Genomic DNA, 27420 nt, shown 5'->3' with positions numbered 1-27420 from the left:
TCCATATGCTCCTTGGTTGGTCATTCAACGGAGACATGTCCAAACATGCAATATCAAGCTTACTTCGATCAAAATAACATGTTTGGAGGATATCAAGCAAACCAAGGGCATTGGAATGATCAATATGTGCCTGCATACAATCCGGCATGGGATAATCATCCCTACGTTGAATGGAATGGCTATCTAAACTCCCAACAAGAATCCTTCAATGCGTTTGATGCTTCTTCGTCTTCATACCATGATCATCAGTCACCAACACCTGAAGGTAACTCTCTTGAAGATTTGGTTGCTTCTATGACTAATACTGCTTCTTCTTGCATACAGAGCATGAGATCTTATACACAAAATATTGAAGAATCTGTTGAGAAGATTGGGCAATATGTGGAGATAATTTTGGATTGCTTGAATCAAGAGTCAAGAGAGCCAGAACCAATTCAAGAGCTTTCCACAATTGAGGAGGATGATTGGCCGGCAGTTAATGAGATTTGGGAGAGTGCATTACCTCAAGAGAACTCTCTTACACCTATGACAACTCTATGGGAGCCCCCTACACCAGCCACTGTGTTTCTTCAATCTCATGATACATTATGTGACTCATTCTTAGATGAGGATGACGACTACACCGTCCACCACTTGACCGAACTTGAAGCGTTGGAGGAGGAAGATCCCTTTGATGATGAGGGGTTTTATAATGAAGAAAGTAAGGAGGAGCTTTATGACAATGAGTTCAATGTGCCGGAAGCAATCACAATACCTCATGAAGATCAAGAGTGTTTCAATGATGATATGGGTGATTTTATAGAAGAGGATACCATCAAATCACATATCATCGGGCCTCTATCTCTAGCACACTGTGCACCACCTGATTTTCCCTTGCCATATTCGAGCTCTACAAATGTTTCTTCCATCCAAGAAATCATTGATTTTGTTGATCATGTGGAGATGGTCATTTGCGAGAATTTGACATCTGATAAGGAGATCCTTCTATCCATGCTTGGTGGATCTCATAGGAGATGGAGACAATGGAAGAAGAGAAAGAAAAAGAGGATCATCCAATCGCATGTTTCCATTACTCCCAAGCTACCCAAGTTGTTATCAAGAGATCATGAAACTTCACTTAAAAGGGTTAAACATTTGAGGAATCCAAGACCAAAACCTCCTGATTACTCTTGATGGAGAGTAGGTCTGTCAGGCTGAGGACGTTAAACCAAGCGCTACTTGGGAGGCAACCCAATGATGGAGGAGTTGGAAGTAGCACGGATTGTTCGCCAAACAGATTTGATCTCTCTATCTCTTCCCTTTTATTTATGTTCTTTGATTATATTTGCTCTATTGTGTCTTTTTGTTGTGTTTAATCTTTTTCTTTATGCTTGGTTTGTTCATTGTTGTACTTCATAGTCAAACATTGAGGGCAATGTTTAGATCAAGTGTGGGGGGAAGGTTAAACACTTTGTTGTTTTGCTTAGAGTTTTTGTTTTAGGAGTTTTGGCTTTAATTTCATGTTTTTTTTTCGAAATCCACCGACCAGTCGGCGAAGTCTGCCGACCGGTCGTTGTTTGTCTATTTCAGGGTCAGAAGCTCACCGACCAGTCGGCGAAATCCGCCGACCGGTCGTCAGAAAAAAAAAACAAAAAAAAAAACTGAAAAATCAACCAAGAAAAAATATTTTTAGGTTTTGTTTTTGTTTTTGTTGAGTCTTTAGGAGTCTTCCAACATTATGATGAGCATGAACTATCGATTTGAATTATATGGTTACAAGATGATTGCAAGCATGATTTTGGATTCATAATCTTAAGTAATTGCTAATAGACTTTTATGATTATTATGCTTGATTTATGGTGCAATAGATGGTTAGGACTTATGTGATGACTGAAAATTTGATGGAAGCATGCTAGAACAAGTTAAACTTGATTTAGTCCCTTGTGAGTTATTGAGCCTTTATATGTGCTATTTCTTTTCTGAGTGCTTAGTATAGATCATCTTATTTTCTTGACGAGGATTTTGCTTGATCTCATCTTTTATTCACCTTGGTTGAGACTCGGATTCGACATGCATATTTATATAAGGACAAATGCTAGAACTTGCCCCAAAGCCTCTTGAAGCGTATGGTTGAATTGCATGATGGGAAGGGATGAAGGTACTAGGATTAATTACCACCAAAGCCAAACTAACCGGTGTCCCTTTATGCACACAAGTTGTGCAACCCCCTAGTTAACCCCTTTGAGCCTACATTTAGCCTTTTCTTTCATCACCCACATAATCCTTAAACCTTGAGCCTAGTGTAGTTTTTCCTTTACCCTTATTCTTAAGATTTAGTGGAGCTATATTCATGAGATATTTACGTTCAAGGTGATTGTTGTACAAAACAAGTGTGGGGGAATCAGATTCATGATCCAAAGAAAAAAATAATTATTGCCGTGAAAAAAAAAAAAAGAAAAAAAAAATAAAAAGAATTATTCGGCATTGAAAGAAAAAAATAATACAAAGTTTGGATCTGATTCTCTGTGTGAAAAAGGAGATTGATTAGAAGTGAAGGCCCAACATGATGAATTTGGCCTTTGTCCTACTTCACGAATGTTGTAGACGTTATACCTTGAGAACTTTAAAGATTTTTCATCTCTTACTTCATTACTCGCTCCACTAGGTTTTTAGAATCTTTGTTATTTCCTATCCTTTCTTTCATTAAACCTCAACCCTTGGCCCTATTACAACCTTGAATAAAGACCTTCTGATCTTTGAAGTTGTGCATTCGATTTGTGGAGACTTGTGCAGAGGGGTGAGCATATGGTGTCACTGGCCTTCATCCGAGTTTTGGCATTCCAATCGTGGGATCATAATGAAAAAAATATCAGAAAAAGCTTTTCTTTCTTGTTATCATATGTGAGCTATTTGTTTGCCTTATTACATCATTCCTCTCACATATAACTTGAGTGAATATTTATGCTTAGGCATCAAGTCAGAAAATCATGAGAGAAAAGAAATTGAGAGCATCCTTGTGCGAAATTAAGTTGAAGCTTGTTTGAAACATGAAGATGTTGAGTTTTCTTTTGTTGCATCAGTTTGGATTATCTCTGCATTATATTTTGAGCATGATGGTTATCAAAGTAAATTAGCTCTTAAGTCTGATTATGGATTTGATCTCATCCGAGCTTGAATCTTGTTGACCATATGTGCGGGCTTAAAAGTTCTCTAAGATGTTTGGAAGACGTTAGGTTTCTATCTTTTGTTCTAGTGTCTAGTTGGTTGCTAGGGACTAGCAAAGCTTAAGTGTGGGGGTATTTGATAGGAGCATAATTATGCGATATTAATAACATTAACCTCTATACTTTCTTTGTTAGTTAGTGTATTTTCTTGTTATTTACGTGGTTTACTTGTTTTATAGGTTTTTTGAGCAAAGAAGGAGAAAAGAAGTAAAAGAGGGATTGAAAGGCAAAATCGGCAAATCTGCCTGTGCAGATCAGTCAAGTTCGACAGATCACTGAGACCAGCTCACAATGATCCAGAGGATGATCTTTATATTGATGGAAAGCTTCAGATGTCTAGTTTCCAGTTCTTTTTACGGCTCATCAATATCATTTTTCTAGAAGAAGTTATGGCCGATTTAGTACAAGAAGGTCAGGCTGCACGTGAATCTGAGGTTGGACGGGAATTTATGTTTCGAAGCCCAAATCACACCGAAAAGCCCGAGGACGAGTTTTTGCATCATATTCTGACTTAATGGGCGATGTGAATGGTTGGAATAAGTCATCAAGTTCAAGAGCCAATAGGAAAACTCCACCTAAGCACGTGAGCCCTAATTCTTTTAGGTTTTGGATTTCCTACACAATAGAAAGATGAAGGCAACCTCTAAGTATATAAAAGGAGATAAATCTGCAGCAGCTCTTGGCTTCTCTTCCCGGCTCCCCGCCCTCTCTCTCTACTGCAACTTCTTATTTTTCTCTTTAGCTTGTTTTTGTTTTTCTTTCTATGAGAAACTAACTCTTTTGTTAGGGGTTGTTGAAGCCCCAAATCATGATTGTAAACTTATTATGACTTTCAATTAGTTTTGTTTATCTATTGGATGAGAATCTAATTTCTATCTTCACATTGATGATTCCTTTGCATGTTTTCTTTGGTGCGCAACTTAGATTGCATGTTTAGGATTCTATTGCTAAGAATGATCATTGCCTGTGCCTTGTTTCGAGGGTTCCGTTGAGAGTTCTAGAGTAGTAAATCGTCTATAAGGCGAGTGATTAGGTTCCTAGGTTAATTGAGACGCGTCGTACTCATGATGCCTTGTGATGTCTCGTTTTTCTTAATCTTAATGATTTCTATGTGTTAAATCTAGAGTTGCGTCAACCTAGGTTGCATTTTAGAAAATAGGTTAGGTGTAGAGCGTCTCTCACCTAGCATACAAGTAAGGAAGAACAATAGGTTAATTCAGGCGTTGGGTTAACTTGAGCATCTTCATCCATAGATAAATGAAATTAGGTTGAACATGATTAGTATACTTGATTGATTGGTGGTGGATGCAATTCCTCTAACTTGTTTTATCTTTGATTTTCAAAACCCTAAATCAAGTCTTTTTATTTTCGGAGTCATTTAGTGTTTTGTTTTTATTTAATTAGTTCGTCAACCAAAACATCTTCAAAAATTATCAAACTTTGTCAGTAGTTAGTTTATCATGTCTAGAGTCTGTCTGTAAATTTTCGTGACATTTAGAATAGTTTAGAGTCGTCTGCCAGTCAGATCTTTATAACTGGACAGTTTAGGTTTATTTTGTTTTGAGTCTTTAGATTAGTGATTAGACCACAATCTCTTGCGGGAACGATCCCTACTTACCTATACTATTTTCGACATTCTTGTAGGGTTAAATTATAGACATTTTTGTGCATCTATTTAGGTGTATAGAAATAGCCTATCAAAACCCTCAATACCTTCCCCATCTATGCTATGAGGTCCTCTGACTTATTCCGGACTCATGTAAATGCAAGACGGATCACAAGTTTCCAACAGCTTATTAAAGCTATGGCCACTACTGAAAGACATGGCAATGAACTTGTGCAAAGAAGATTTGATAGGCTTCAAGATAGCTATCAAGAGCATCATCCTATGGCTAGAGAAAGTCGCCATAGACGTCATGATCCATACGATCGAAATGCTCAAGAAGGTAATCGCTCAAGGCGACAATCTCACGACCGTAGGAGGCGTGATTTTGAGGGAAATAGGGTTGGAAACCATGGAGCCAACTTTGGCCATGGGCACTACTTTCCAACGCCACCAGTCCTAGGGACTATGCATATTGCGCCAATGCGCCTCAATCAAGGGAGAATCCTCTTCATGGTGTATATTTCTGATATGGAACATCTGATCAATGGACCTGAATTTGCAATGTACCTACGGAGGTAGTCGCATCATGGTGATCAAGACTTCGAGATCACAAAGACTTTAAATCTGGCGATGAAGACAAAATGCCGCAGATTTTTATTTATAGTCTTTTATTTTTCCAAGAATTATGTAATGGCTATTATGCCTTAAATCAATAAAATGACTTATTGTATTAACTCTTTCCCTCTAGGCGTACTCAAGAGTACTTGTGATGTCTAGGCAAGGTTTGATCTGAGAGAACGGTTTTAAAAGTGAGCAACGTTCCACCAAAATCTCGCCTTACCTTACCTGGTCATAACTAAATTGAAATTACCGAACGGATTGAGTGACTACGATTTGTCTACGGTTTGATTTTTATGTTGGATTAGATTTTGGTCAAGAAACTTTGATGTACTCATTGGCTATTATTAATAAAGTATCGATTTATTTTATCTCATGTCATGGACATACTTCTCGAACTTTATTACTTACAAGATGTAAGAGCCAATGGTTTTCATGCAGAAACGCATTGTGAGAATGGACAAGAGTTCCTTTGCATTACCTCTAATGACTACGGACATAAACGAGTCTTAGAGAAACTTATGTGTCGCTCTAGTGGGTTGTATGCAACCACTATTCGAGTCATTGAATCCAACCATGTCATGAGAGATGATTTATGGGATTCCGACACATATAGGCTTTGGCACGACCGTTTGGGACACCCAGGTCGTGACATGATGATCCGTATATTAAAGACTTCACACGGACATCCCTTTTTCAGAACGAAAAGAAGTAAAACTCGGTTTTTGGACACCGAAGGAGCCCCTGCGCCTCACGGCGCCGTTCACCCCCAAATCCGGCCATCCTTGGCTGGCGCCGCCTTCCCCCTGCGGCCTCAGGGTGGCATTGACGCCACCAAGGCTCCTTTGTCTCCAACTTTTACTTCTAAAGTCACTTGTGCCTTTGTGGCTCAACCAAAATCCTCATTGGTTGTTTATAAAGCCCATTATTCGTTCTGCAAAGCCTGCTCTTTAGCAAAGTTAGGATCGAGACCATCCGATGCAAAGGACACCAAAGAAAATATACCATTCTTGCAAAGAATCCAAGGTGATATTTGTGGACCTATTCAACCATCATGCGGACCATTTCGATATTTTATGGTATTGGTTGATGCATCGACACGCTGGTCACATGTCATGTTATTGTCCACAAGGAACGCTGCATTTGCTAAACTCCTAGCACAAATAATTAAGTTAAGGGCTCACCACCCTGATCATCCTATTAAGTCTATAAGATTAGACAATGCTGGAGAGTTTACATCAAAGATTTTTGATGATTATTGCATGTCCATTGGGATTGATGTTGAACATCCTGTTCCTCATGTTCACACCCAAAATGGTCTCGCAGAAGCCGCCATTAAACGACTACAAATGGTCGCTAAGGCATTGGTAATGCGCACCAATCTCCCTATTTCTGCTTGGGGCTATGCAATATTGCATGCAGCTGTGCTTATTCGTCTGAGGCCTACTGCCACTCAACCCTTTTCTGCGTCCCAGATGGTGACTGGGTATGAGCCCAATGTCTCACACTTACGCATATTTGGGTGCGCAGTTTATGTGCCAATTGCGCCTCCACAGCGCACCAAAATGGGTCCTCAACGACGATTAGGCGTTTACGTTGGTTATGATTCTCCAACGATTATCCGCTACATAGAACCCTTGACAGGCGATCTCTTTACCGCAAGATTTGCGGATTGTCACTTCGATGAGACAGTCATCCCATCGTTAGGGGGAGATAAGAACACCAATGTTCAACAGGAACGATCGGAATTGTCGTGGTCTGTCCCCACTCTGTCTCATCTTGATCCCCGAACCGCACAGTCTGAAATTGAAGTGCGGAGAATTCTCGATCTTCAGAACGTAGCAGAATCGATGCCTGATGCGTTTATAGATATCGCTAAAGTGACGAGATCACACATACCTGCTGCAAACGTGCCTGCAAGGATTGATGTCCCTAAAAGTAGAGGACATGACGCCAACTCAAGAATGCATGAGCATGGCGCCAACGTCCCATCTCTCAATGATGGTGACGTTATGGCTAGGCCCACAGCTCCTGCCAGGAAGCGCGGGAGGCCCATAGGTTCAATGGATTCTCGCCCAAGAAAGAAAGCGAGTTTGGCACAGAATAATCCATTAATCATCGATATAAATAATCCATCTCATGAGAATATTCCGGATTATGGTTATGTCAAAGAGACATCATTGGGGGACGCTCCAATGTCAGAACCAACTCCAGAGAATAGAGAGATCTCCATAAATTACACTAGTGTACATGAGATGATGGATAGAAATTCTATGGCGATTGATGATGCATTTGCATATCATATTGCGAAAGGGATTATAGAATATGATGATATCGAACCTCGCTCTGTTGAAGAATGTCAACGAAGAGCAGATTGGCCTAAATGGAAAGATGCAATCCAGGTTGAATTGGATTCACTAACAAAGAGACAGGTATTTGGGCCTGTAACGCAGACACCCCCAAGTGTAAAGCCTGTTGGCCATAAATGGGTCTTTGTTAGAAAGCGTAATGAGAAAAATGAGGTGGTAAGATATAAAGCCCGCCTTGTGGCGCAAGGTTTCTCACAACGCCCTGGAATCGACTACGAGGAGACATATTCTCCCGTAATGGACGTTATAACGTTCCGCTACCTTGTCAGTTTGGTAGTTTCCGAAAAACTTGACATGCAGCTTATGGATGTGGTTACAACATATCTCTATGGGGATCTAGATTCAGAGATATATATGAAGGTTCCATATGGACTTCAATTACCCAAATCAAGTGGCTCTAAACCACGGAGCGCGTTTTTCAAAAAGATTAAAACGCTCACTATATGGATTAAAACAATCTGGACGGATGTGGTATAACCGTCTAAGTGACTACTTGATTGGGAAGGGATATATTAACAATGAAATATGCCCATGCGTGTTCATTAAAAGAACAAGTTCCGGATTTGCAATCGTAGCAGTTTATGTTGATGACATGAACCTAATTGGAACTCTAGATGAGTTAAAGGAAACTGCTAATTACTTGAAATCCAAATTTGAGATGAAAGATCTTGGGAAGACACGGTTTTGTCTCGGTTTAGAACTCGAGCACCGTAGTGATGGGATTTTGATCCATCAGTCTGCATATACTCAGAAAATCCTAAGGCGCTTTAATGAAGATAAAGCAAAGCCTGCGAGTACTCCCATGATCGGCCGTAGTCTTGAGCCCGGAAAAGATCCGTTTCATCCAAGGGATGAGGACGAAGAACCCTTAGAGGCCGAAGTGCCCTATTTAAGTGCAATAGGCGCATTATTGTACTTAGCTCAATGCACAAGACCGGATATCTCATTTGCAATGAACTTGTTAGCTCGACATAGCTCTGCGCCAACACGCCGCCATTGGATTGGTGTAAAGACCATCTTTCGATACCTAAGAGGTACGATTGATATGGGCCTATTCTATCCCTACAGAGAGAAAAGGAATGACGGAAAATTGGGATCGGACCCCAAAAGGCAAAACGCCCCCGTCCATGGAATGGCCGCCGGCCATGTTGCCGCCGCTCATGGTGGCCGGCGTCCTCCTATCTCCCTCCATCAAAACGACAATGATGTTTTGATGGGTTTTGCTGATGCAGGGTACCTCTCTGACCCTCACAAAGGTCGCTCCCAAACTGGTTATGTCTTTACCATAGGAAGCACTGCGATATCTTGGAGGTCTACGAAACTGACCCTTGTTGCTACTTCCTCGAATCATGCAGAGATTATTGCTCTACATGAAGCCGTTCGTGAATGTATATGGCTAAGGTCTGTGATTCGACATATTCAAGGAAGTTGTGGTTTGAAGTCTACCACAGATGAACCTACATGCATTTATGAGGATAATGCAGCTTGTATTGAACAAATGAAGTTAGGTTTCATCAAAGGCGACAACACCAAGCATATATCGCTTAAGTTCTTTTATAATCAGCAACAACAATCACTTCTAAAGGTTGAAGTGAATCAAATCCGATCAGAGGATAATGTAGCGGACTTATTCACTAAGTCGTTACCTAAATCCACCTTCGAGAAACATGTGAAGAGCATCAGATTGAGAAAGTTATCCGAACTCCCACGATTGTAGCAATCAGGGGGAGATATCGACATCAGGAGGAGTTATGATGTCTACATGTTTGATCTCGAAGAGTGAAGGACGTGTTGTGCTCTTTTTGTCTTTCGACCAGGATTATTTTTGTCCCACAGGGTTTTTGTTACCTGGCAAGGTTTTTAACGAGGCAACGGATGAAGCGTCACCACCAAGTTTGAGCGGCACAAGGGGGAGTGTTGAAGGAAAATCAAGTTTAGTGTGCCTTATCAAACTAGGAATAGGAATAGGAGAGAATGTTCTAGATTTCCCAATCATACACGGATTGGTATTCCTTGTAACATTAGAACTAGCACTTTGTAATTCCTATATATAGGGCTCCTATTCTCAATAATAAGAACACATCTCTCTCTACAATTCTCTCTCGAATCTATTTTACTTAAACACGGATGTTTTTTTCTTGGCCAAAACATTTTAAGATTTCAACTTTCAAGCTACAAAACCGAAGAAATCCATGTTACTATCTTTTATCTTAGGTGAAATAGATCGAGATTACCTGTAGGCAAAGGTGTAGTAATTTCATGCTCTTTACAGTACAGGGGACTCTGTTACTTCAAACCAATACCTTTTAATTAATAAAACTACATTATCTCCCCGATCCATGTGACCATGTCTCCATTAGTGAAAGACTTTGGTGATGTTTCAGTCAAAGTCTTCTCTTTCCGTCATCTTCTTCAGTTCTTCTTCTTCTTCTCTCTCTCCTGAGTCTCCTCCATTATTTTGTGTTGTCGTTGGACATATGCATACAAGGGATTTACAGGGAAATTTCCAACGGATTATTAAATGGTACGTGTCACAATTAGCTTTGCTAACGGTGGGAATGGACCCAGGAATCAATTGTTATGAGATAGTGCACTTCTCTTTTCAATTTTTTCACATCGTCACTCTGTATTGAACTGGATTATTAGCTTGCACATGTAGAAAATTAGGCCATAGATACTGAAATATTTCCATTTCTCGAACCCCTTTCTCTCGATTTGTGCACAATTTCTTTTCCAGTGATTGTGCGTTTGGAGAAGAACTCTGATCACCACTCTTTCACTTTCCAATGGCGTTGAGCACCCAAGTTGGAGCCTCATCGGGTTCAGCTTGCCCGTGGAAATACGACGTGTTTTTGAGCTTCCGAGGTGAAGACACCCGCAAGGGCTTCACGGACTACTTATACCACGAGTTGGATCGGCATGGAATCAGGACTTTCAGGGATGATCCACAGCTTGAAAGAGGCACAGCCATCTCTCCGGAGCTCGTCACAGCAATCGAGCAATCGATGTCTGCGATCGTTGTTCTTTCACCAAACTATGCTACTTCAAAGTGGTGCTTGTTTGAACTGTCTAAGATTCTACAATGCATGGAGGAGAGGGGGACAATTCTGCCAGTCTTTTACGAGATGGATCCCTCTCATGTGAGACATCAAAGGGGCAGCTTTGCTGAAGCGTTTCAAGAACATGAAGAGAAGTTTGGGGAAGGTCATAAGGAGGTGGAAGGGTGGAGAGATGCTTTAACCAAAGTGGCCAGTCTCGCTGGATGGACTTCAAAGGATTATAGGTAGATCGAATGACAATAAATAACGTACTTTAATGTTTGAATGCTCATAAGCATTGAAACTTAAAAAATGTTAGCTGTTAGCTTATATTAGTGAGTGCTTACACACGCTATGCCATGCACATTGAACTAAATGGATGACTCACATATGTGAAGTTTCAATAGTCAATACTATATAGGAGCGAAGAATGCCAGTATTATTCCGGTTCAGTTCTATCTTACAAGTGAACTTTATTTCAATATGTTCATATATTCAGCATGGGATATGTTATATTCTTGTTGTAGGTACGAAACACAGCTTATCAAAGAGATTGTGAAAGAACTGTGGAGCAAAGTGCATCCTAGTCTCACAGTATTTGGTTCCTCAGAGAAGTTAGTTGGAATGGATACTAAGCTGGAGGAAATAGATGTTCTTTTAGATAAAGAAGCAAATGATGTTTTCTTTATAGGGATATGGGGGATGGGTGGTATCGGTAAGACAACCCTTGCCCGTCTAGTTTGCAAGAAGATCTCTCATCAATTTGAAGTTTGCATCTTTCTTGCTAAAGTCAGAGAGGTTTCCAAAACAACCCTTGGTCTAGTTGATCTACAAAAACAAATTCTTTCCCAAATCTTGAAGAAAGAAAATGTTCAAGTATGGGATGTTGATAGTGGGATAACTATGATAAGGAGATGTGTTTGTAATAAAGCGGTTCTTCTAGTTCTTGATGATGTGGATCAACCAGAGCTAGTGGAAAACTTGCTGGGAGAAAAAGACTGCTTTGGATTGAGGAGTAGAATCATCATTACAACTCGAGATCGGCATGTACTAGTCACACATGGTGTAGAAAAATCATATGAGTTGAAGGGACTAAACAAAGACGAAGCTCTTCAGCTCTTTAGTTGGGAAGCCTGTAGGAAATGTGAGCCTGAAGAAGATTATGCAGAATTGTGTAAGAGTTTTGTTAAGTATGCTGGAGGTCTTCCGTTAGCTCTTAAAATCTTGGGGTCTTTCTTGAAAGGAAGAACTCCAGATGAATGGAATTCTGCATTGGCAAAACTTCAACAAACTCCCGACAGAAGAGTTTTTGAAATATTGAAGATAAGTTATGATGGACTTGATGAGATGGAGAAGAAAATTTTTCTGGACATTGCTTGTTTCCGCAGGCTGTATCGCAATGAGTTTATGATTGAACTAGTATACAGTTCTGACCCTTGCAATCATATTACAAGATGTGTTCTTGCTGAGAAATCTCTCTTAACTATTTCATCAGACAACCAGGTAGATGTGCATGACTTGATACACGAAATGGCATGTGAAATTGTTCGGCAAGAGAATGAAGAGCCTGGTGGACGCAGTCGGTTGTGTCTTCGCAACGACATTTTTCATGTATTCACAAAGAATACGGTAAGATTTTGGAATAATTAAATCACCAAACTTGGTTACACTGTCATTTAATTTAACATGAAGCATACTTAATCCTGGAATTGACTTATCTGTTATAACTTATAACAGGGAACAGAAGCCATTGAAGGCATATTGTTAGACTTGGCTGAATTAGAAGAGGCAGATTGGAATCTTGAAGCCTTCTCTAAAATGTGTAAACTGAAGCTGCTCTACATTCATAATTTGAGGCTTTCTGTTGGCCCAAAATGTCTTCCTAATGCCTTGAGATTTCTGAGTTGGAGTTGGTATCCTTCAAAATCTCTCCCACCATGTTTTCAACCGGATGAACTTACTGAACTCAGTTTGGTTCATAGCAATATTGATCACCTATGGAATGGAATAAAAGTAAGTTATTGAATCTCTGTTATTGCACAAATATAGTCAAATTTTAAAGTTCATGCATGGAAGCTGACTGTTCTACCATTCTTCATGTTTTCTACAGTACTTGGGCAAGTTGAAATCCATCGATCTTAGTTACTCCATAAACTTGACAAGGACTCCAGATTTCACAGATATTCCAAATCTTGAGAAGTTGGTTCTTGAAGGTTGTATCAATTTAGTTAAGATTCATCCATCCATTGCATTGCTCAAGAGACTCAAAATTTGGAATTTAAGAAACTGCAAAAGTATTAAGAGTCTACCAAATGAAGTACATATGGAGTTTCTTGAAACATTTGATGTATCTGGCTGCTCAAAACTGAAAATGATTCCAAAATTTATGCGGAAAACGAAAAGATTATCAAAACTTTGTTTACGTGGGACTGCTGTTGAGAAACTGCCTTCAATTGAGCACTTGAGTGAGAGTTTGGTGGCGCTTGATTTGAGTGGAATTGTTATAAGAGAGCAGCCATACTCCCGTTTTCTTAAGCAGAATCTCATAGCATCGTTTTTTGGCTTATTTCCAAGAAAGAGTCCTCACCCTTTGATTCCTCTGTTAGCTTCCTTGAAGCATTTCTCTTCTTTGACGGAATTAAATCTGAATGACTGTAATCTCTGTGAAGGAGAAATTCCCAATGATATTGGTTCTCTGTCCTCCTTAAAGAGGTTGTATCTCAGAGGAAACAATTTTGTTAGCCTTCCTGCAAGCATTCATTTGCTCTCTGAGCTTAGATTTATTGATGTGGAGAATTGCAAAAGGCTTCAACAATTGCCAGAACTTCCGCCGACAAGTGACTGCTTAACGGTGGTAGCCGACAATTGTACTTCCTTACGAATGTTTCCAGATCCACAAGATTTGTGCAGGAACTTTATGTTCAATTGCGTCAATTGCTTGAGTACGGGCGGTAATCAAGATGCTAGTTATTTTTTATATTCAGTGCTAAAGCGGTTGCTGGAGGTACTCTCTCTCTCTCTCTCTCTCTCGTTGTGATATGATGGTTCATATGCAGGAAACCCATCGCTCTTTTGAGTATTTCCGTTTTGTAATTCCTGGAAGTGAAATTCCTGAGTGGTTCAATAATCCAAGCGTGGGGGACTCGGTAACTGAGAAGTTACCTTCGGATTACATGTGGATTGGGTTTGCTGTGTGTGCTCTAATTGTACCTCCAGACAATCCGTCTGCCGTTCCTGAAGAAATAAGCATTAATTGTCATTGGACCAATTCTGATCCTCGTTTCACAGGTGCTTTTTTCTGTGTAAAGCAAATTGTTTCAGATCACCTTTTCTTACTTGTTTTGCCCAGTCATCGCTGGAAACCTGAGAACTGTGTGGAGGACACCTGCAATGAGGTTAAGTTCGTCTTCAGAATCAACAATTGCATAAAGGTCAAGAAATGTGGGGCCCGTGCATTTTACCAGCACGACTTGGACGAGCTGATCAGTAAAATGAACCGATCAAAGAGCAGCATTTCTCTTTACGAGAAGGCTATGGATGAACAAGAAGGTGCTATGGTTAAGGCAACACAAGAGGCAGCAACAAGCAGAAGTGGTTGCTCTGACGACGAATATTACTCCGCAGAAGAATGAAAGAATTTTACAAGCTAGACTGTCTTGCTTTGTGCTTGGTTTAACCATCCAATGCCTGCAAGCAAAAATGAAAGGCTAACACTGCTATTCTCACTATTCATAAGAAGTAAGTGGCCATTTCACATTATGACTCCTAGTTGTAACTGGATATTTCTTAACATTTTTCCTCTCTCTTGTGCCTTTATGTCAGGACGCATTTTATCATTTGCTCTGCCATCTGGAACGGTAGGTCGTTTTCCCTTTCGATCTCTGTCGGGGGAAAAAGCCATTGAGGATGAAGCCAAGTGAAGCTGAAAGTTCCAAACTTTGAAGGTCCTTTTTAGTTTGGGCAAGAGAAGAAGAAATTTTGGAGTGTTTCTGAACTGAATTGTTCACACTTGAGGGTTCTATTAATTGTTGTTGTGCCAAACTGTACTGTGTCAGTGTTTGAAGACTTGCAAAAGAAGTTGTACTGACCAGAATCATCACCATTCAATCATTCAGATTATGAGTATAGTTGACCAGGGAAGAAGTTGTCAAAAATGAGAAGGACCAATTTACAAGTGAAAAACCATTTACAAGTGTTGGATATAAACAATGAAATGTCCAAAAAAGAAAGAGAACACAAAACCAAAGTTCTTGCATTTGTTACGTTTCTTCCTTTTTTGTTTGAACTATCAAAAATTTCATTTACATTCATCACACCACTAAACTAAATGAACCCTGATTTGGATCGAGTTCGGAGTCGTGAGCTTATAGAGGTCTTTCTTGACGGCCACTCGATCATAGACACCCAAAGCAGACACCTTTTGAGCCTTGCACCATAGTTCTAACTATGTTGAATGTGTAAGTAATGACTTTACAAATGATTTTAGGCATCATAAGCTAATCATCCAAATGTTTTATCATTTTCTACATGATATTTAAACGAGATGTTTGATTTTATGAAATGATTACTTACAACTTGTTTATCTACCCCAAAGAAAGAAAAATTTGTTTTAGAAGTGTACATGATTGAAGGTCAAAGATTGGTGCACTGAGCTCAGAGCCTTTCTTTTCACTGCATCAGAAGAATGCTTGACATAGTTTGGATAAAGGAGAGAATGAAAAAAGTACTCGAATCCAACCAAAAGCACTCAATTTTACATTGATAGCAATACTTCCTCTGAGCTTCTTCTACCACTAATTTTTCTTGAAGATGATACTTAACTTTTCCTCACATCTAACCTCAAAAGAGTATGCTCTTGAACTATGAACAATTCATTTTATCTTCACTTTTTAGCTCGGAATATCGAAACTCTGCACTTACGTTCCTCTATCACCTCTAGGACACAGACATCACCTTCTTCCAGGTGATTGTCCTGCCTAAATGCTTTCCAACCAGCACCTGAAATTATTGCTTGTATTCTTCCGTTACTTCTTTTGTATGAACAACACTGAATTGTCCAAACTTTGTCACCTTGATTATTCTGTAGCGTCAAGTCACAACAAGTGTCTGCTTTATAGAAATGTTCTGAGGCAAAAGCTTGATTTATAAACTGCAAATATGACAAAAGAATAATGGTTAGTTAATTACCTCACCATCTAACCTTCACTATCTAACACGTTCCTCCTTGAAGGCATGCATAGTGCCCAAAACTCGTTAATTTCTCTCATTATACAAACTGGCGTTGTTTAGAAAAGCTTACCACACGAAAGGCCAAGGTTTTGGCTGGAATTCTGATATCAAGAAATGGCTTGTCCGACCTGAAACTGCTCACATCATATTCGTGTTCATCAGCGGATGATCTTGGGGAAATTGAAATGGCTCTAGCTTCAGCTTCAGATCCTGTTACTCTCCTTCTTCGTCTTCTGACCTTAGCACCTGTTTAATTCCCATGATTAATTCAACACAGTGTTGTCCATGAGAAATTTCCAGGGAAAAACCCTTTAGAAGTTGTAAACACCAAACTAACATACATACTTCCACGTTCATCAGCAGAGGATCTGGGGGAAACCGACATGGCTACAGCTAGAGCTTCAGCTCCTATTTCTTTTCTATCTGGTGTGCTGACATCAGCTGCTGTTTTAATTCCCACGGTTAATTCAATAGTGTTGTCCAAGACAAATTTTAAAAAGGAAAAATCCTACAAAATTTATAAACGCAAAACTAAAAAAAATTCCCATATATGCATACCTCCAATGCGAATAGGGTATTCTATTTCCATATCATCCCAACTATAGATGCTTACTTGGAAATGGGAATTTTCGCCTTCAGAGCTGAAAGTTGCCATGTCGCCTTGGTCTAGTAAGTAAAAGTTGGCAAACTCTTCCCATCCCTTCTCTAACCACATTCGGTCACGACGAGGTGATGTTCTCAACTCTATTTTCCAATGTTTTCCACAATTTGGAACCTTAAGGTATATATGGTCTGCCAAATGATGTCCATACTCCCTCACAGCTGCCGGCGGAAGTTCCTGTACATATTTAACAGGTAACTCAGATTAATATGTACAGAAAAACTGTAACATTAGATCACATACAAACAATTAAAAAAATATGTATGTAACATCAGTGTGCAGCAACCAAGACCAGCATGTCATATGAAACTAATACCCATTTATCTAATGACCACCAATTTCAATAGCATTGCCAAATCAAGCCTCAAACTTAGTACAATACTATACTTAGACTTCGCCACAAAATCAACCATAGTGAACTTAAATTAGAGTGTCAAAACAAGCCGCAAACAGATGAGAACTTGTTAGATTAAAATGCGAAACAATCCTCAAACTCATTATATTACTGGTAAGAGCCTAAGTACATTAATACCTGTGTTACAAATGTGTACCTAGCCACAAACCTGTAGTGAACTTAAACAAAAAACGTGTAATACTTTCAAGCTTATATTCTTCATACAAAATGTACCCATAAAAGAAAAACTGAGAATATCATTTAAGCCGAAATTGTTTAGAAGAAGCAAATGCATGTATATAAACTCTAAAAGGTTTCAGCTTTCGAGCTAAAGAAGATTAGAACTGAACCAAACGCATGTCCCAGTTGACAAAGTCACAAGCTTTAAGAGCCTTCTGAGCCAAAAAAAAAAAAACAGAAGCAAAAGTGTAAGTAATTCACAACCTTCTTCCCGTCTTTGAGATCTTCACGACTGAAAATCCTCAAGCAGAAGGCTGGAGAGTTCTCCTGAACGGCATGTCGTTTTCCCTTTCCAGCAAGGGAGCTGGAAGAAGCCATCTGAAGCTGAAAGGTCCAAACTTTGAAGGCCCTTTTTTCCTGGGCAAGAGAGTGAGAATTTCTCAGAGGCTAAAACTTCGAATTGGGCTAAATTCCCAATTGGCTATGACCCAAAAGTGAGTGGAAAAAGAAGTGTGATCAATTGTGAAGAAAGGGTTTTTGTACCAACTCAAACATTGAATTACAGTACAATTTTGTGATGTGTAGATTTGTCTGAGGAAGAAGGAAGGAGAAGAAAAGGAGAAGAGAAGAACAGAAATGGATGAAGAAGGTTCTGTGTTGTTTGGGAAAAGAAAACAAAAGAAATGGGGAAATGGGAAGAGGTAATGACCATTTTATCCTATTCAGATTGCAAAATTCCACTGTAGCCGAGTGGTGGTTAGTACTGTGTACCTGACCATCCAATATTCTTGGGAATTTGTATTAGATGTATCATGTACGAGAAGCTTTAATCACCAAGTGATTGTTTTTTTTTTTTTTTTTTTTTTTGCTGGAAATGAATTCTCACAGGTTGCATTGAGGTTTTACATATTGAAATATCTTTGAGTCTATGGAAGTTTGAAGTTCATGAGTTTATAAATGAGCAATTATTCAATGATTTTAGCCTAAAATTTTTAGGCATCATGAGCACTTCTTCGATGATTTTAGGCATCATAAACCGACCATCCAAAAGTTTATCAATTCTATTCAAGATACTCAAGCAAGATGTTTGATTTGATGAAAATGAAGTCTCACAAGTTCTATAGGGATTTTACAGGTTGAAAGAATAGACATGAATGAATCTATCACTTCTTTCTCAGGTTTTATCACAAAAGAAAGAAAAACCTGTTCTGAAAGTGTATACAGTTGAATGATTCAAAGATCGATGCACTGATCTCCATATCTTAAAGCCAAACGAAGCCTATCTCACAAGGTCTTTCTTTCTACTGGAGTTCTGGATGAGAAGAATGCTTCCCATAACTCATTTTTACATACACCCCAATATTTCTCTCAACTCCATCTATCACTAATCTTTCTTTCAGTTAATACTCGACTGTTCCTCAAATCTGACCTCAAAAGAGTGTTGTGGAACCATGAGCAATTCAAATGCTAGGAATCTTCACTTTTGAGCCCGGATTATCGAAACTCTGCACCTACGTTCCTCTATCAACTCCAACACTAGGACGTCACCCTCTTCTAGATGATTGTCCTGCCTAAAGGATTTCCAACCAGCTCCTGATATTACTGTTCGCATTCTTCCATCACTTATTGTGTAAGAAATGCACTGAACCGTCCAAATCCTGTCACCTAGAGTATTCTGTAACGACAAGTCACAACAAGAGCCTTCTTTACAGAAATGTTCCAACGCAAATTCTGGATTTATGAACTGCAAATTTGAGAACAAGAATTGGTTGTTAACTACAATTATCTAGCGCATTCCTCTTCGAAGGAGTGCATTATGCCCAAACTCGTGAATCTCTCTTGTACGCAATTGTTGAGAAACGCTTACCACACGATTGGTTAAGGATGTAGCTGTGATTTGGACATTAAGACATGGCTTGTCAGATCTGAAACTGCTCACTTTGGAAATATCATATTGGTGTTCATCAGCAGAGGATCTGGGGGAAATTGAAATGGCTCTAGCTTCAGCTTCAACTCTTGTTTCTTTCCTGTTTGGTCCGCTGACATCAACTCCTGTTTAATTCTCATGATAAATTCAACACCATGTTGTCCATGAGAGATCTCCAAAGGAAAAATCCCATAATAAGCTATAAATACGAAATAAAAAATCACAACAGAAATTACCCCATACGCATACCTCCTCCACGAATAGGGTAATATATTTCCATATCGTCCCAACTAAAGATGCGTATTTGGAAATGGGCATGTTCATCTTCAGAGCTGAAGGTTGCCAAGTCGCCTTGGTCCAGTAAATAAAAGCTAGCAAACTCTTCCCATCCCTTTTCTAACCACATCCGGTCACGACGAGGTGATGTTCTCAATTCTATTTTCCAATGTTTTCCACAATTGGGAACCTTCAGGAATATATGGTCTGCCATTTGATCTCCATACTTCCTCACAGCTGCCGGTGGAAGTTCCTGTACATTCGTAACAGGTTACTCAGGTTGAAATGTAGAAGCAAATTGTATACAAACAAACATGTATATTAACATCCTTGTGCAGCAACCAAAACCAGCATATCAGATGAAACTAACACCATTTACCTAAATGATCACGATGGTAATAGCATTGCCAAATCAAGCCTCAAACTCATCAGCATACTACACTTAGACTTATCCACCTACAGAACAGTAGTGAACTTAAACCCAATAAAGTCGAAAACTTGTTCGATCAAATTGTAAAACCAGCCTCAAACTCATTAGCACACTGCTAACAGCCTCAATAGATCATTGTACTGTAGGTCTAGCCACAAACCGACCGTAGTGAACCCAAACAATGAACATTGCCAAACCCTTTTTCACTCTACTACTAAAGTTTGGTTTACCCAACTACAATTAACAAAAGAACTAAAACCAAATCCACAAATTGATCCAAAAATGCATTGCCCATGCAACTCCTCAGCAAAAAAAAAAAAAAAAACTACTAAAACCCTCAACTTCCAAGCTCCAAATCGTTCTAAAGCTAAAAAACTGAGCAAAACTAAATATAAAGCTGAAATCTTTTGCACGTTTCACCTCACAAATTACAATCTTTACCAACATTATGAGCAAAAAGAAAAGAAACAAGCAGAAGGTACATAAGTCCACAACCTTCTTCCCATCTTTGAGATCCTCACGACTCTGAATCCTCAAGCAGAACCCCTTAGACTCCTCACAAACGGCGGGTCGTTTTCCATTTCGGCTCCTCTCCCCCATCTCAAAGGTCCAATCTTTCATAACCTTTCTGGGTTCTTTTCTGCATTTTTCAGAAGCCCAAAATGGGCCCTACCTGTACTCAACACTAAATCACAACCGTCCATTAATAAGTAAATAAAATAAATATGCCCGAGCCCCCTTGCACGCTTAAAGCTACTCGCACGTGCGGAGGAGCATGTATTCAACAAGAAAGGCATAGACTTTAGAGTAGTAGTCATAAACCAACTGTCGATCAATGAAAGTTGGTTTTGCTCGTCTTCTTCAGATTTTGCCCTAAATCCCCAATTTACAGCTCTCGCCGATCTCGTTGTTTCTGATCAAAAGGTACCACTAATTCAAAATACCCATCTCTGTTTGTATATAATCTTCGATAAAGATTGAAGCTTTTCTGTGATTTGAGCTAAGTTTCGATTGATTGATCTGAGGAATTGCCCCAATTTTGTGCCCTAATTGGGGAAATTGGATGTTTAGAACTGATTATATTTGAGGAAGTTGAATCGGGTTTTGCAAGATTTGAGCTTGGAATATTGGGTTGTAGTGCATTTTAGCTCTTGAGGCATGAATTGGGTTTAAGCATTATAGAACTTACATCAAATGCATGTTGTGTGTGTGTCTTAGTTCAAAGTCGTCAGGTTTTTCAATGAAACTAAAGCTTTGGTATTGGGTAATTATGGATGGTTTGCAAGAGCTCTTGGCATGTTTTGTAATGTGTATATAGACAATCAGGCCATGAAGTTTTTATTTATTTTTGGTTGTATTTTTCAGGTCTGTTGAGAGCGATTTACGACTTGGGTTTTTGTTGTTATCAGCATGGTAAGGTTTCATGGTCAGTCATGCTTGCTGCTGCTGCCATTCTTTTACTGTCGTCTGTATATGGGTAAATTGTGATTGAATCTTCCTGATATTGATTTGGAACAATTCGAATTTGTTGCAGAATTACATAATTGGAGCATTCAAACCATCTTGCAACATTTCAATCACATTTTCTGATGCAAAAACTCGCAAGCAGGTAATCTACCAATAAAGAATGAAGCAAATTATTCTTAAGGCCATTATAGAATAAATCAGAGAGGAAGAATAATTCTTTACTTCCAACAAAATATTATTTCGTTCTTCCTCGCATAAACGATGAATTTTTTCTTTCTTTCTTGGTGATGATGTCACATGGTATTGCGGTGTGCTGCTTGCTATAATTTGAAGATTCTGACTATGACAGTTACAGTTAACTTACCCGTACATTTGGGATCATTTAATTGGTTTTGGGTATATTGGTGGTTTACGTAACAAACTAGTGCTGATACCCAGTGCTACAACTTTGGGTCATCAATAAAATCAATGTGTGGTTAAGATTGTTCCATCAGTGGCTTATATTTTGAATATACTTTTGTTTTTATGAAGCCGAATCCATTACTAGATGCATTTCTATAGGGTTGAGATGTTCAGATGTTTCTTGATGCTTTTAACATCCTTTGCAATCTATTTCTGCAGGTTCCATTAAAGAAGGAAGGTGGTCAAGCAGTATCCGTCCCACTCTTTCAAAGTCAAGAAAACATTTCTGGGAAGGTATATTGTTTGATTGTGTTGTTTTTATTGTCCAGCATTATTGTACAAGATGGATTTCTTTTTGAAATTGATTTATGATAGTTTTGACTACAAAGATTGTTTATTCGGTGACAATTCCTTCCCGTGTTGTCATTTTCAGATTTCTATTGAACCAATTCAAGGGAAAAAGGTTGAACACAATGGAGTGAAAGTTGAGCTCCTTGGTCAAATAGGTATCATCTTCTTGATGAAGTCTTTCTGTGTTTCATTTTCAACAATTTCACAAGAGGAAGTTTGTCGTAAAATAGTAGCATGTTAAATTTTTTTTTTTTTTTTGGATGATTATGTGGTACTCTACCTGCTCCTCCCAAAACAAGCACTCTAAGAATTTTAATTTATGTTGCAGAGATGTACTTTGACAGAGGCAACTTTTATGACTTTACTTCCCTTGGTGAGTGTGCTTTGGCTTCATTGTATTAGCTTTGGACAGTTTCTACTTGTTTTTTAATAAAACTGACCCTGGTATATGGTTAAATGTTCCCCAACCCTTTCCATAATAAAGAAAGACAATAAAGGCACTACCACTCTGACTTTCCTTCTGAAACCATCACGCTTGTGTATTTATTGTATCACAAAAGATAAAAAAACTTGTCTGTTTCATTTCCGAACTGTAACTTTGCAGCTGTACTCCCTGCAACTTTTTTTTAGGAAGCGCTAAGCTTATTGCTCTTGTTTACAGTTCGTGAACTTGATGTTCCTGGAGAGATATATGAAAGGAAGACATATCCTTTTGAGTTTTCTACGGTTGAAATGCCTTATGAGACTTACAATGGTGTCAATGTGAGGCTTAGGTAAGTCTTAAACCTTTCAGTGGATACTTGTTTAATTTATTCTTCTGTTGTTATAATGACAGTTTAAGTACTTAGAAATGCTGAAGCATTTGTTAATGTTGGTTTACCTATGAACATGTGTTACTTTGTATCACTGATACTAATGGAAGAGTAAAACAATGAAGTAGCATGTTTTATGATACTTTTCATGTATTTGGCTTAATTAATTTTCTTTCCACTTACCTGTCTTTTACAATATAAGCCAACAGTATCTTAGTAAAGCTAAACTATGCGGCAGTTACCAATGATTGGTTGAGCTGCTTTAGTTAGCTGTCTTTTGTGGAGTCAGTGAGCCATTATTTTCTTTTAAAGTTTTGGAAGTACTGTGTATTATTATTGTGTTCTGAACATGAAGGGTAGAACATGTCAGTTCTTCTAACATGTCCATGCTCGTTAGGTTCTTTACTTAATATATAAGTAATTGAAGTAATTATATCCGTTGCCAACTTTAGAATTTTTGGCATTGCAACTGCAGTTAATATTGTAAATTGTAAACATGACGTTGAACATGATAATTTATGCTGACATGTTTGGAAATGTGCTTGTTCTAGGTATGTTCTGAAAGTCACAGTTAGTCGTGGTTATGGTGGTAGCATAGTGGAATACCAAGATTTTGTGGTAATCTCTCTCTCTCTCTCAATGGAAATACCAGGACTTCAATATTGGTTTCTTTAGTTAGTATTTATGTTTACTATTATTTATTTATGTTATCTTGTTCGTTTAAAATCTACTAGTTCAAAATTGTTGCTCACAGTTTATATTGATATCATTTTCTGCTTCAGGTTCGCAACTATACCCCACCTCCATCTATCAACAATAGCATCAAGGTGAGTACATCATTCTAATGTTTGTGTTCTCAGCATCTCGACCTGACTACCATGGAATCATGATCATCATTCATACTTAGAAGCGATAATAACTGATAGGGAGAACAAAATGTTTGTCTCCAATCCCCCAGTAGTTTAATTCCATTATAAGGGTATATTGAGCAACAGTTAGTCCCATTGTTAGCCTCCCCAATTGAATTCTTCTTATAATCTTATTGCCTTTGCAGATGGAAGTGGGAATTGAGGATTGTCTGCACATTGAGTTCGAGTATAACAAGAGCAAGTAAGTTGAAACATTTTTCATGAACAGGGATGTCTTGTTTATTGTTAGTGCTCTACATGCACGAGATGAATTCTGGAGATATAGAGTTAAATTCGGTAGGCTATTGATGACTCAATCTAGGTCCAGCCTTCGCAGCTATAGCCTGAGCTCACTTGTTAGGGTGGATTATCAGAAAGATTATATGTTTATTAAGTTGCAATAAACAAAACTTTTTGGTATTTGACTATTGGTGTGCTGATATACAGGTACCACCTGAAAGATGTTATTATTGGCAAGATATATTTTCTTCTTGTAAGAATCAAGATAAAGAATATGGATCTGGAGATCAGGCGTCGAGAGTCAACAGGGTCAGGGCCCAATACCCATGTTGAGACAGAGACACTTGCTAAGTTTGAATTGATGGATGGTGCTCCAGTCAGAGGTATGTTTGCAATGCTTCTGCTTATAATACTGGTACAAGCAGGATAAGGCTTTAATCTAACAATGCTTGTGTGTTTAATTTGTAAAAAAAAATCACAATAAAAGATTTTTTTCACCAAATTTGTATCTTTAATCAGGATGATCAGGTAAAAGTAGTGTGATTGAATTCAATAGAAAAAAGTTGTTCGACTCTAAGTTGCTGACCTTTATGCCTATGGATGAATGGCTTACATGCATATGCTTGCTTTTTCAGGTGAATCTATTCCCATTAGACTGTTTCTTAGCCCTTATGAACTGACACCTACACATCGCAACATCAACAATAAATTCAGCGTGAAGTATTATTTGAATCTTGTTTTGGTTGATGAGGAGGACCGACGATATTTCAAACAGCAAGAGATCACCATATACAGGCTTCAAGAGACTTCATGATCGCTCATCTCATATGCTATCCCCAATTGATCTGATTAATAGGGAAAAAGCGCCTTGTAAAGCTTAAAACTATCAGGATCTTGTTGTGCTGCAATCTCCTGGTTCTTGCCAAGTTGCACTTTGATACAGTATTGCTGCGTGTATATGGACGGTGGAAAGAGACAAGATCAGTGGCTGCTGTTACGAGAACTCATGAACAATCTCCTGTATCTCCAACTTTTTGTGAATTACCATTGCAGAGGAAACATCTTTGGTTTGAAAATATTCTACGTGCTATGTTTGAACTATTAGTCTGTTTTTCATTTGTTATTGACGTCAAGATTAGGGATTGAGATATCCATGGTTCGAAATTTCTATACATCATACTGAACTATTATTGGTATTGTCATTACAACAATAACACAATCAAATTCCACACCGAGACCTTTCTAATTACGAGATTTTGCGTCAGAATTCACAAGTGCTGTTAGTACTTATGGCTAACAGTTCATTGGCAGTTGGCACTCACTCATTTAGGGACAAAACACGAACTCATTTCCTTTGGATGCTAACGCATCTTCACTCCTTTTCTTCTTCTTCTGATTCTACCGGCAGTCCCTCTTTGAACCACGAGTAAAGTCCGCCTTCTAAGTGGAACACATTGGTATAACCGTTGAGGACAAGCAAGTAGGCCGCTATCAGTGATCTGTGGGAGTGAAGTGGTAGCGTGAGTAATCAATCATATATGTTATTCGTTTGAACAAGGAACAACAAGCACATTAAACTCTAAAGAAATGAAGTGTCACCTTGATTGTTGACCTTCTGGTAGATTCTGGGTTGGTCTCATTGTACCCCCAGATGCACAAGCCACTATTATCTTTGCCTTCTTATCTATCTTTGATTCCACAGCTGAACGTTACCATATATTCCAAACATCAGTAATTTTTAGTGCTTCTAAACACAAGGTAAAGGTAATAAGACTTTCTCATACTTTGAATGAACTCAGGATTCTCTTCTGTGCCTGCAAAAATGCCGAAAAATGCAAATGCAGCTCGCCTAGCAATGTCCCAAGCTGTCCACTCCTTTATAAGCCTATAAATTTGCACATTGACAGCGTTCGGCGGATGAGCCTACATGATGCACCAGAAAACATTGATCTTCTGATAAATAGCCTACACCAGAATCGTCTAACACTAAAAATGAAATGCAATGGCTTGGTGATGATCAGTAGACAAACCTCTTTAAACTCTGCTACAGGCCGTACGTCAAGAATCACGAAGTTGTTTTCTTTCTGAAGCCGCAGAGCTTCTTTTGCATCCACACTTCTTACCTGAAAAATAATATGAATCATCTTTATCCAATTGTCACTATAGTCTTTGTTAGGACTAGGGAGTTTAGGACCTTATGCAATATACATGATCTCATTCAACACTTGTCGGAAAGCTAGCTAAAAATCTCTACTTAGTTGAAGCTAGAATTATAAATGTTGAATTGTGATCTACATAAACTGTTTTAATTTGTGATCAAGCTTGTACCTTCTTCTGTAGCAGAAGTTCCCTCTTAATCTTCCAATCCTCTTCAGCTACCTCACCAAAAGAAGAGAAGCAAGTAACAAATTGAGGGTTTGTCGATTTAAGAGATAAAAACTCTTAACTGATATGCAAACACTCGGTTCAATGAATACATAAGAGTTGGTTACCTGGAGTTTTGGCTTGTTTTGTTGCTGCACTTCGAATTTTCAGGCCCCGTGGGACGGTCTGCGATGACAATCCTTGCCTTGAGGATCTTACTGATCTCACTGTAAACCAGCAAGAAGTATGATCATGTTTAGAAGCAAATCCCAATAGTGAAGATGAGTGTAGGCTGATTGAAGTAAGAGAAGCCATTGGTTATATATGAAGGCTTCAAAACAAAGAAATGAGCTATCTCTCTAGCTAGCTATTGAATGTTCACTAAAAATCTTTGGTTACAGATTAGGATGTACAAGAAAAAGCTAGCCTATCACTGTCTCTGCTTGATTGGTCTGCTTTTTATTTGATTAGGTTCGAGATCCTTTTAGAAGCTTAGATTGGACACTCTAACTGGGGCCATGGATATTGTAGAGAATTTTATCTCTACCAGAATCTGAGTTTGTGGTGTATGTTCATCGATATTGCTGCTCTTTGAATTTCGTTCATCCCCACCCATTTGTCATCTTGTAGGGCCATAAAACTCAAAATGATATACGCTTCTTCCAACCTGGCTAGTACTTCCTTAGTTCCTTTATAGAAGCATATAAATAGCGCGTTACGGAGACACTTTAAAGAGTAAAAATATTTATCTTTAAAGATTTCAACTTTGATTATCTTCTCTATCGAAATAACATTGAACAACAGTTCGGAAAAAACTCATTCAGGCAGTCTTTGTATCCAATCTAACAAATTAGCAAACCTAAGCTTCTGCCTAAGAAGCAATCGGAGGTAACAGGGCCATGTTTGTATCAAATTGTACTAAAGTATCCATGTCTAAATCTAGGG

The 27420-nt window shown here is 38.7% G+C and overlaps 3 protein-coding genes and 2 pseudogenes across 5 annotated transcripts; 2 read left to right on the top strand and 3 right to left on the bottom strand.

The window, feature by feature from the left end:
• The first annotated feature begins 10332 nt into the window (after window positions 1-10332).
• LOC112184082 lies at window positions 10333-15162 on the top strand (annotated as a pseudogene).
• A 311-nt stretch (window positions 15163-15473) lies between these two features.
• Window positions 15474-17976, bottom strand: LOC112184098 (B3 domain-containing protein LOC_Os12g40080). 3 transcript variants are annotated; one of them, XM_024322385.2, is made up of 5 exons: window positions 17563-17976; window positions 16677-16901; window positions 16409-16571; window positions 16134-16309; window positions 15474-15983 (listed from the first exon to the last, which is right to left on the bottom strand). In XM_024322385.2, the coding sequence occupies exons 1-5, from the start codon at window positions 17674-17676 to the stop codon at window positions 15717-15719; spliced, it is 945 nt and encodes a 314-aa protein (XP_024178153.1). In that variant the 5' UTR covers window positions 17677-17976; the 3' UTR covers window positions 15474-15716. The 3 variants fall into 3 exon arrangements, with proteins under 3 accessions (XP_024178153.1, XP_024178157.1, XP_024178160.1); XM_024322389.2 differs by having other exon boundaries at window positions 16409-16507; window positions 16622-16901; window positions 17563-17975; XM_024322392.2 differs by having other exon boundaries at window positions 16409-16504; window positions 16622-16901; window positions 17563-17975.
• Window positions 17977-18372: 396 nt separating this feature from the next.
• Window positions 18373-20592, bottom strand: LOC112184064 (annotated as a pseudogene).
• A 109-nt stretch (window positions 20593-20701) lies between these two features.
• Window positions 20702-25257, top strand: LOC112184054 (vacuolar protein sorting-associated protein 26A). Its single transcript, XM_024322352.2, has 12 exons — window positions 20702-20855; window positions 21297-21344; window positions 21466-21540; window positions 22020-22094; window positions 22234-22306; window positions 22480-22524; window positions 22813-22924; window positions 23515-23581; window positions 23746-23790; window positions 24018-24073; window positions 24319-24494; window positions 24747-25257. Exons 2-12 carry the CDS (start codon window positions 21342-21344, stop codon window positions 24923-24925), a joined length of 906 nt encoding a protein of 301 aa, XP_024178120.1. The 5' UTR covers window positions 20702-20855; window positions 21297-21341; the 3' UTR covers window positions 24926-25257.
• Window positions 25258-25267: 10 nt separating this feature from the next.
• On the bottom strand, window positions 25268-26933 carry LOC112184073 (rhodanese-like domain-containing protein 14, chloroplastic). Its single transcript, XM_024322365.2, has 6 exons — window positions 26604-26933; window positions 26440-26486; window positions 26142-26234; window positions 25896-26034; window positions 25711-25813; window positions 25268-25610 (listed from the first exon to the last, which is right to left on the bottom strand). The coding sequence occupies exons 1-6, from the start codon at window positions 26788-26790 to the stop codon at window positions 25484-25486; spliced, it is 696 nt and encodes a 231-aa protein (XP_024178133.1). The 5' UTR covers window positions 26791-26933; the 3' UTR covers window positions 25268-25483.
• Between the last annotated feature and the right edge of the window lie 487 nt (window positions 26934-27420).

Source organism: Rosa chinensis, chromosome 1, assembly GCF_002994745.2.
Source record: "Rosa chinensis cultivar Old Blush chromosome 1, RchiOBHm-V2, whole genome shotgun sequence".
NCBI classification, from domain to species: Eukaryota; Viridiplantae; Streptophyta; class Magnoliopsida; order Rosales; family Rosaceae; genus Rosa; species Rosa chinensis.
Note: the sequence above shows the minus strand (reverse complement) of the source record. Positions and strands in the feature narration are given on the sequence as shown.

Coding starts and splice junctions, on each gene's coding strand:
- LOC112184073 (XM_024322365.2), bottom strand. CDS start 26,790: ATGGCTTCTCTTACTTCAATCAGCCTACACTCATCTTCACTATTGGGA. Junction 26,487..26,603: donor AAAACAAGCCAAAACTCCAG/GTAACCAACTCT, acceptor TTGGTGAGGTAG/CTGAAGAGGATTGGAAGATT. Junction 26,235..26,439: donor AACTTCTGCTACAGAAGAAG/GTACAAGCTTGA, acceptor ATTATTTTTCAG/GTAAGAAGTGTGGATGCAAA.
- LOC112184098 (XM_024322385.2), bottom strand. CDS start 17,676: ATGGCTTCTTCCAGCTCCCTTGCTGGAAAGGGAAAACGACATGCCGTT. Junction 16,572..16,676: donor GCGAAAATTCCCATTTCCAA/GTAAGCATCTAT, acceptor TAAATTTTGTAG/GATTTTTCCTTTTTAAAATT. Junction 16,310..16,408: donor CTCTGCTGATGAACGTGGAA/GTATGTATGTTA, acceptor GGAATTAAACAG/GTGCTAAGGTCAGAAGACGA.
- LOC112184054 (XM_024322352.2), top strand. Junction 22,925..23,514: donor GGTGTCAATGTGAGGCTTAG/GTAAGTCTTAAA, acceptor TGCTTGTTCTAG/GTATGTTCTGAAAGTCACAG. Junction 24,495..24,746: donor GGATGGTGCTCCAGTCAGAG/GTATGTTTGCAA, acceptor TTGCTTTTTCAG/GTGAATCTATTCCCATTAGA.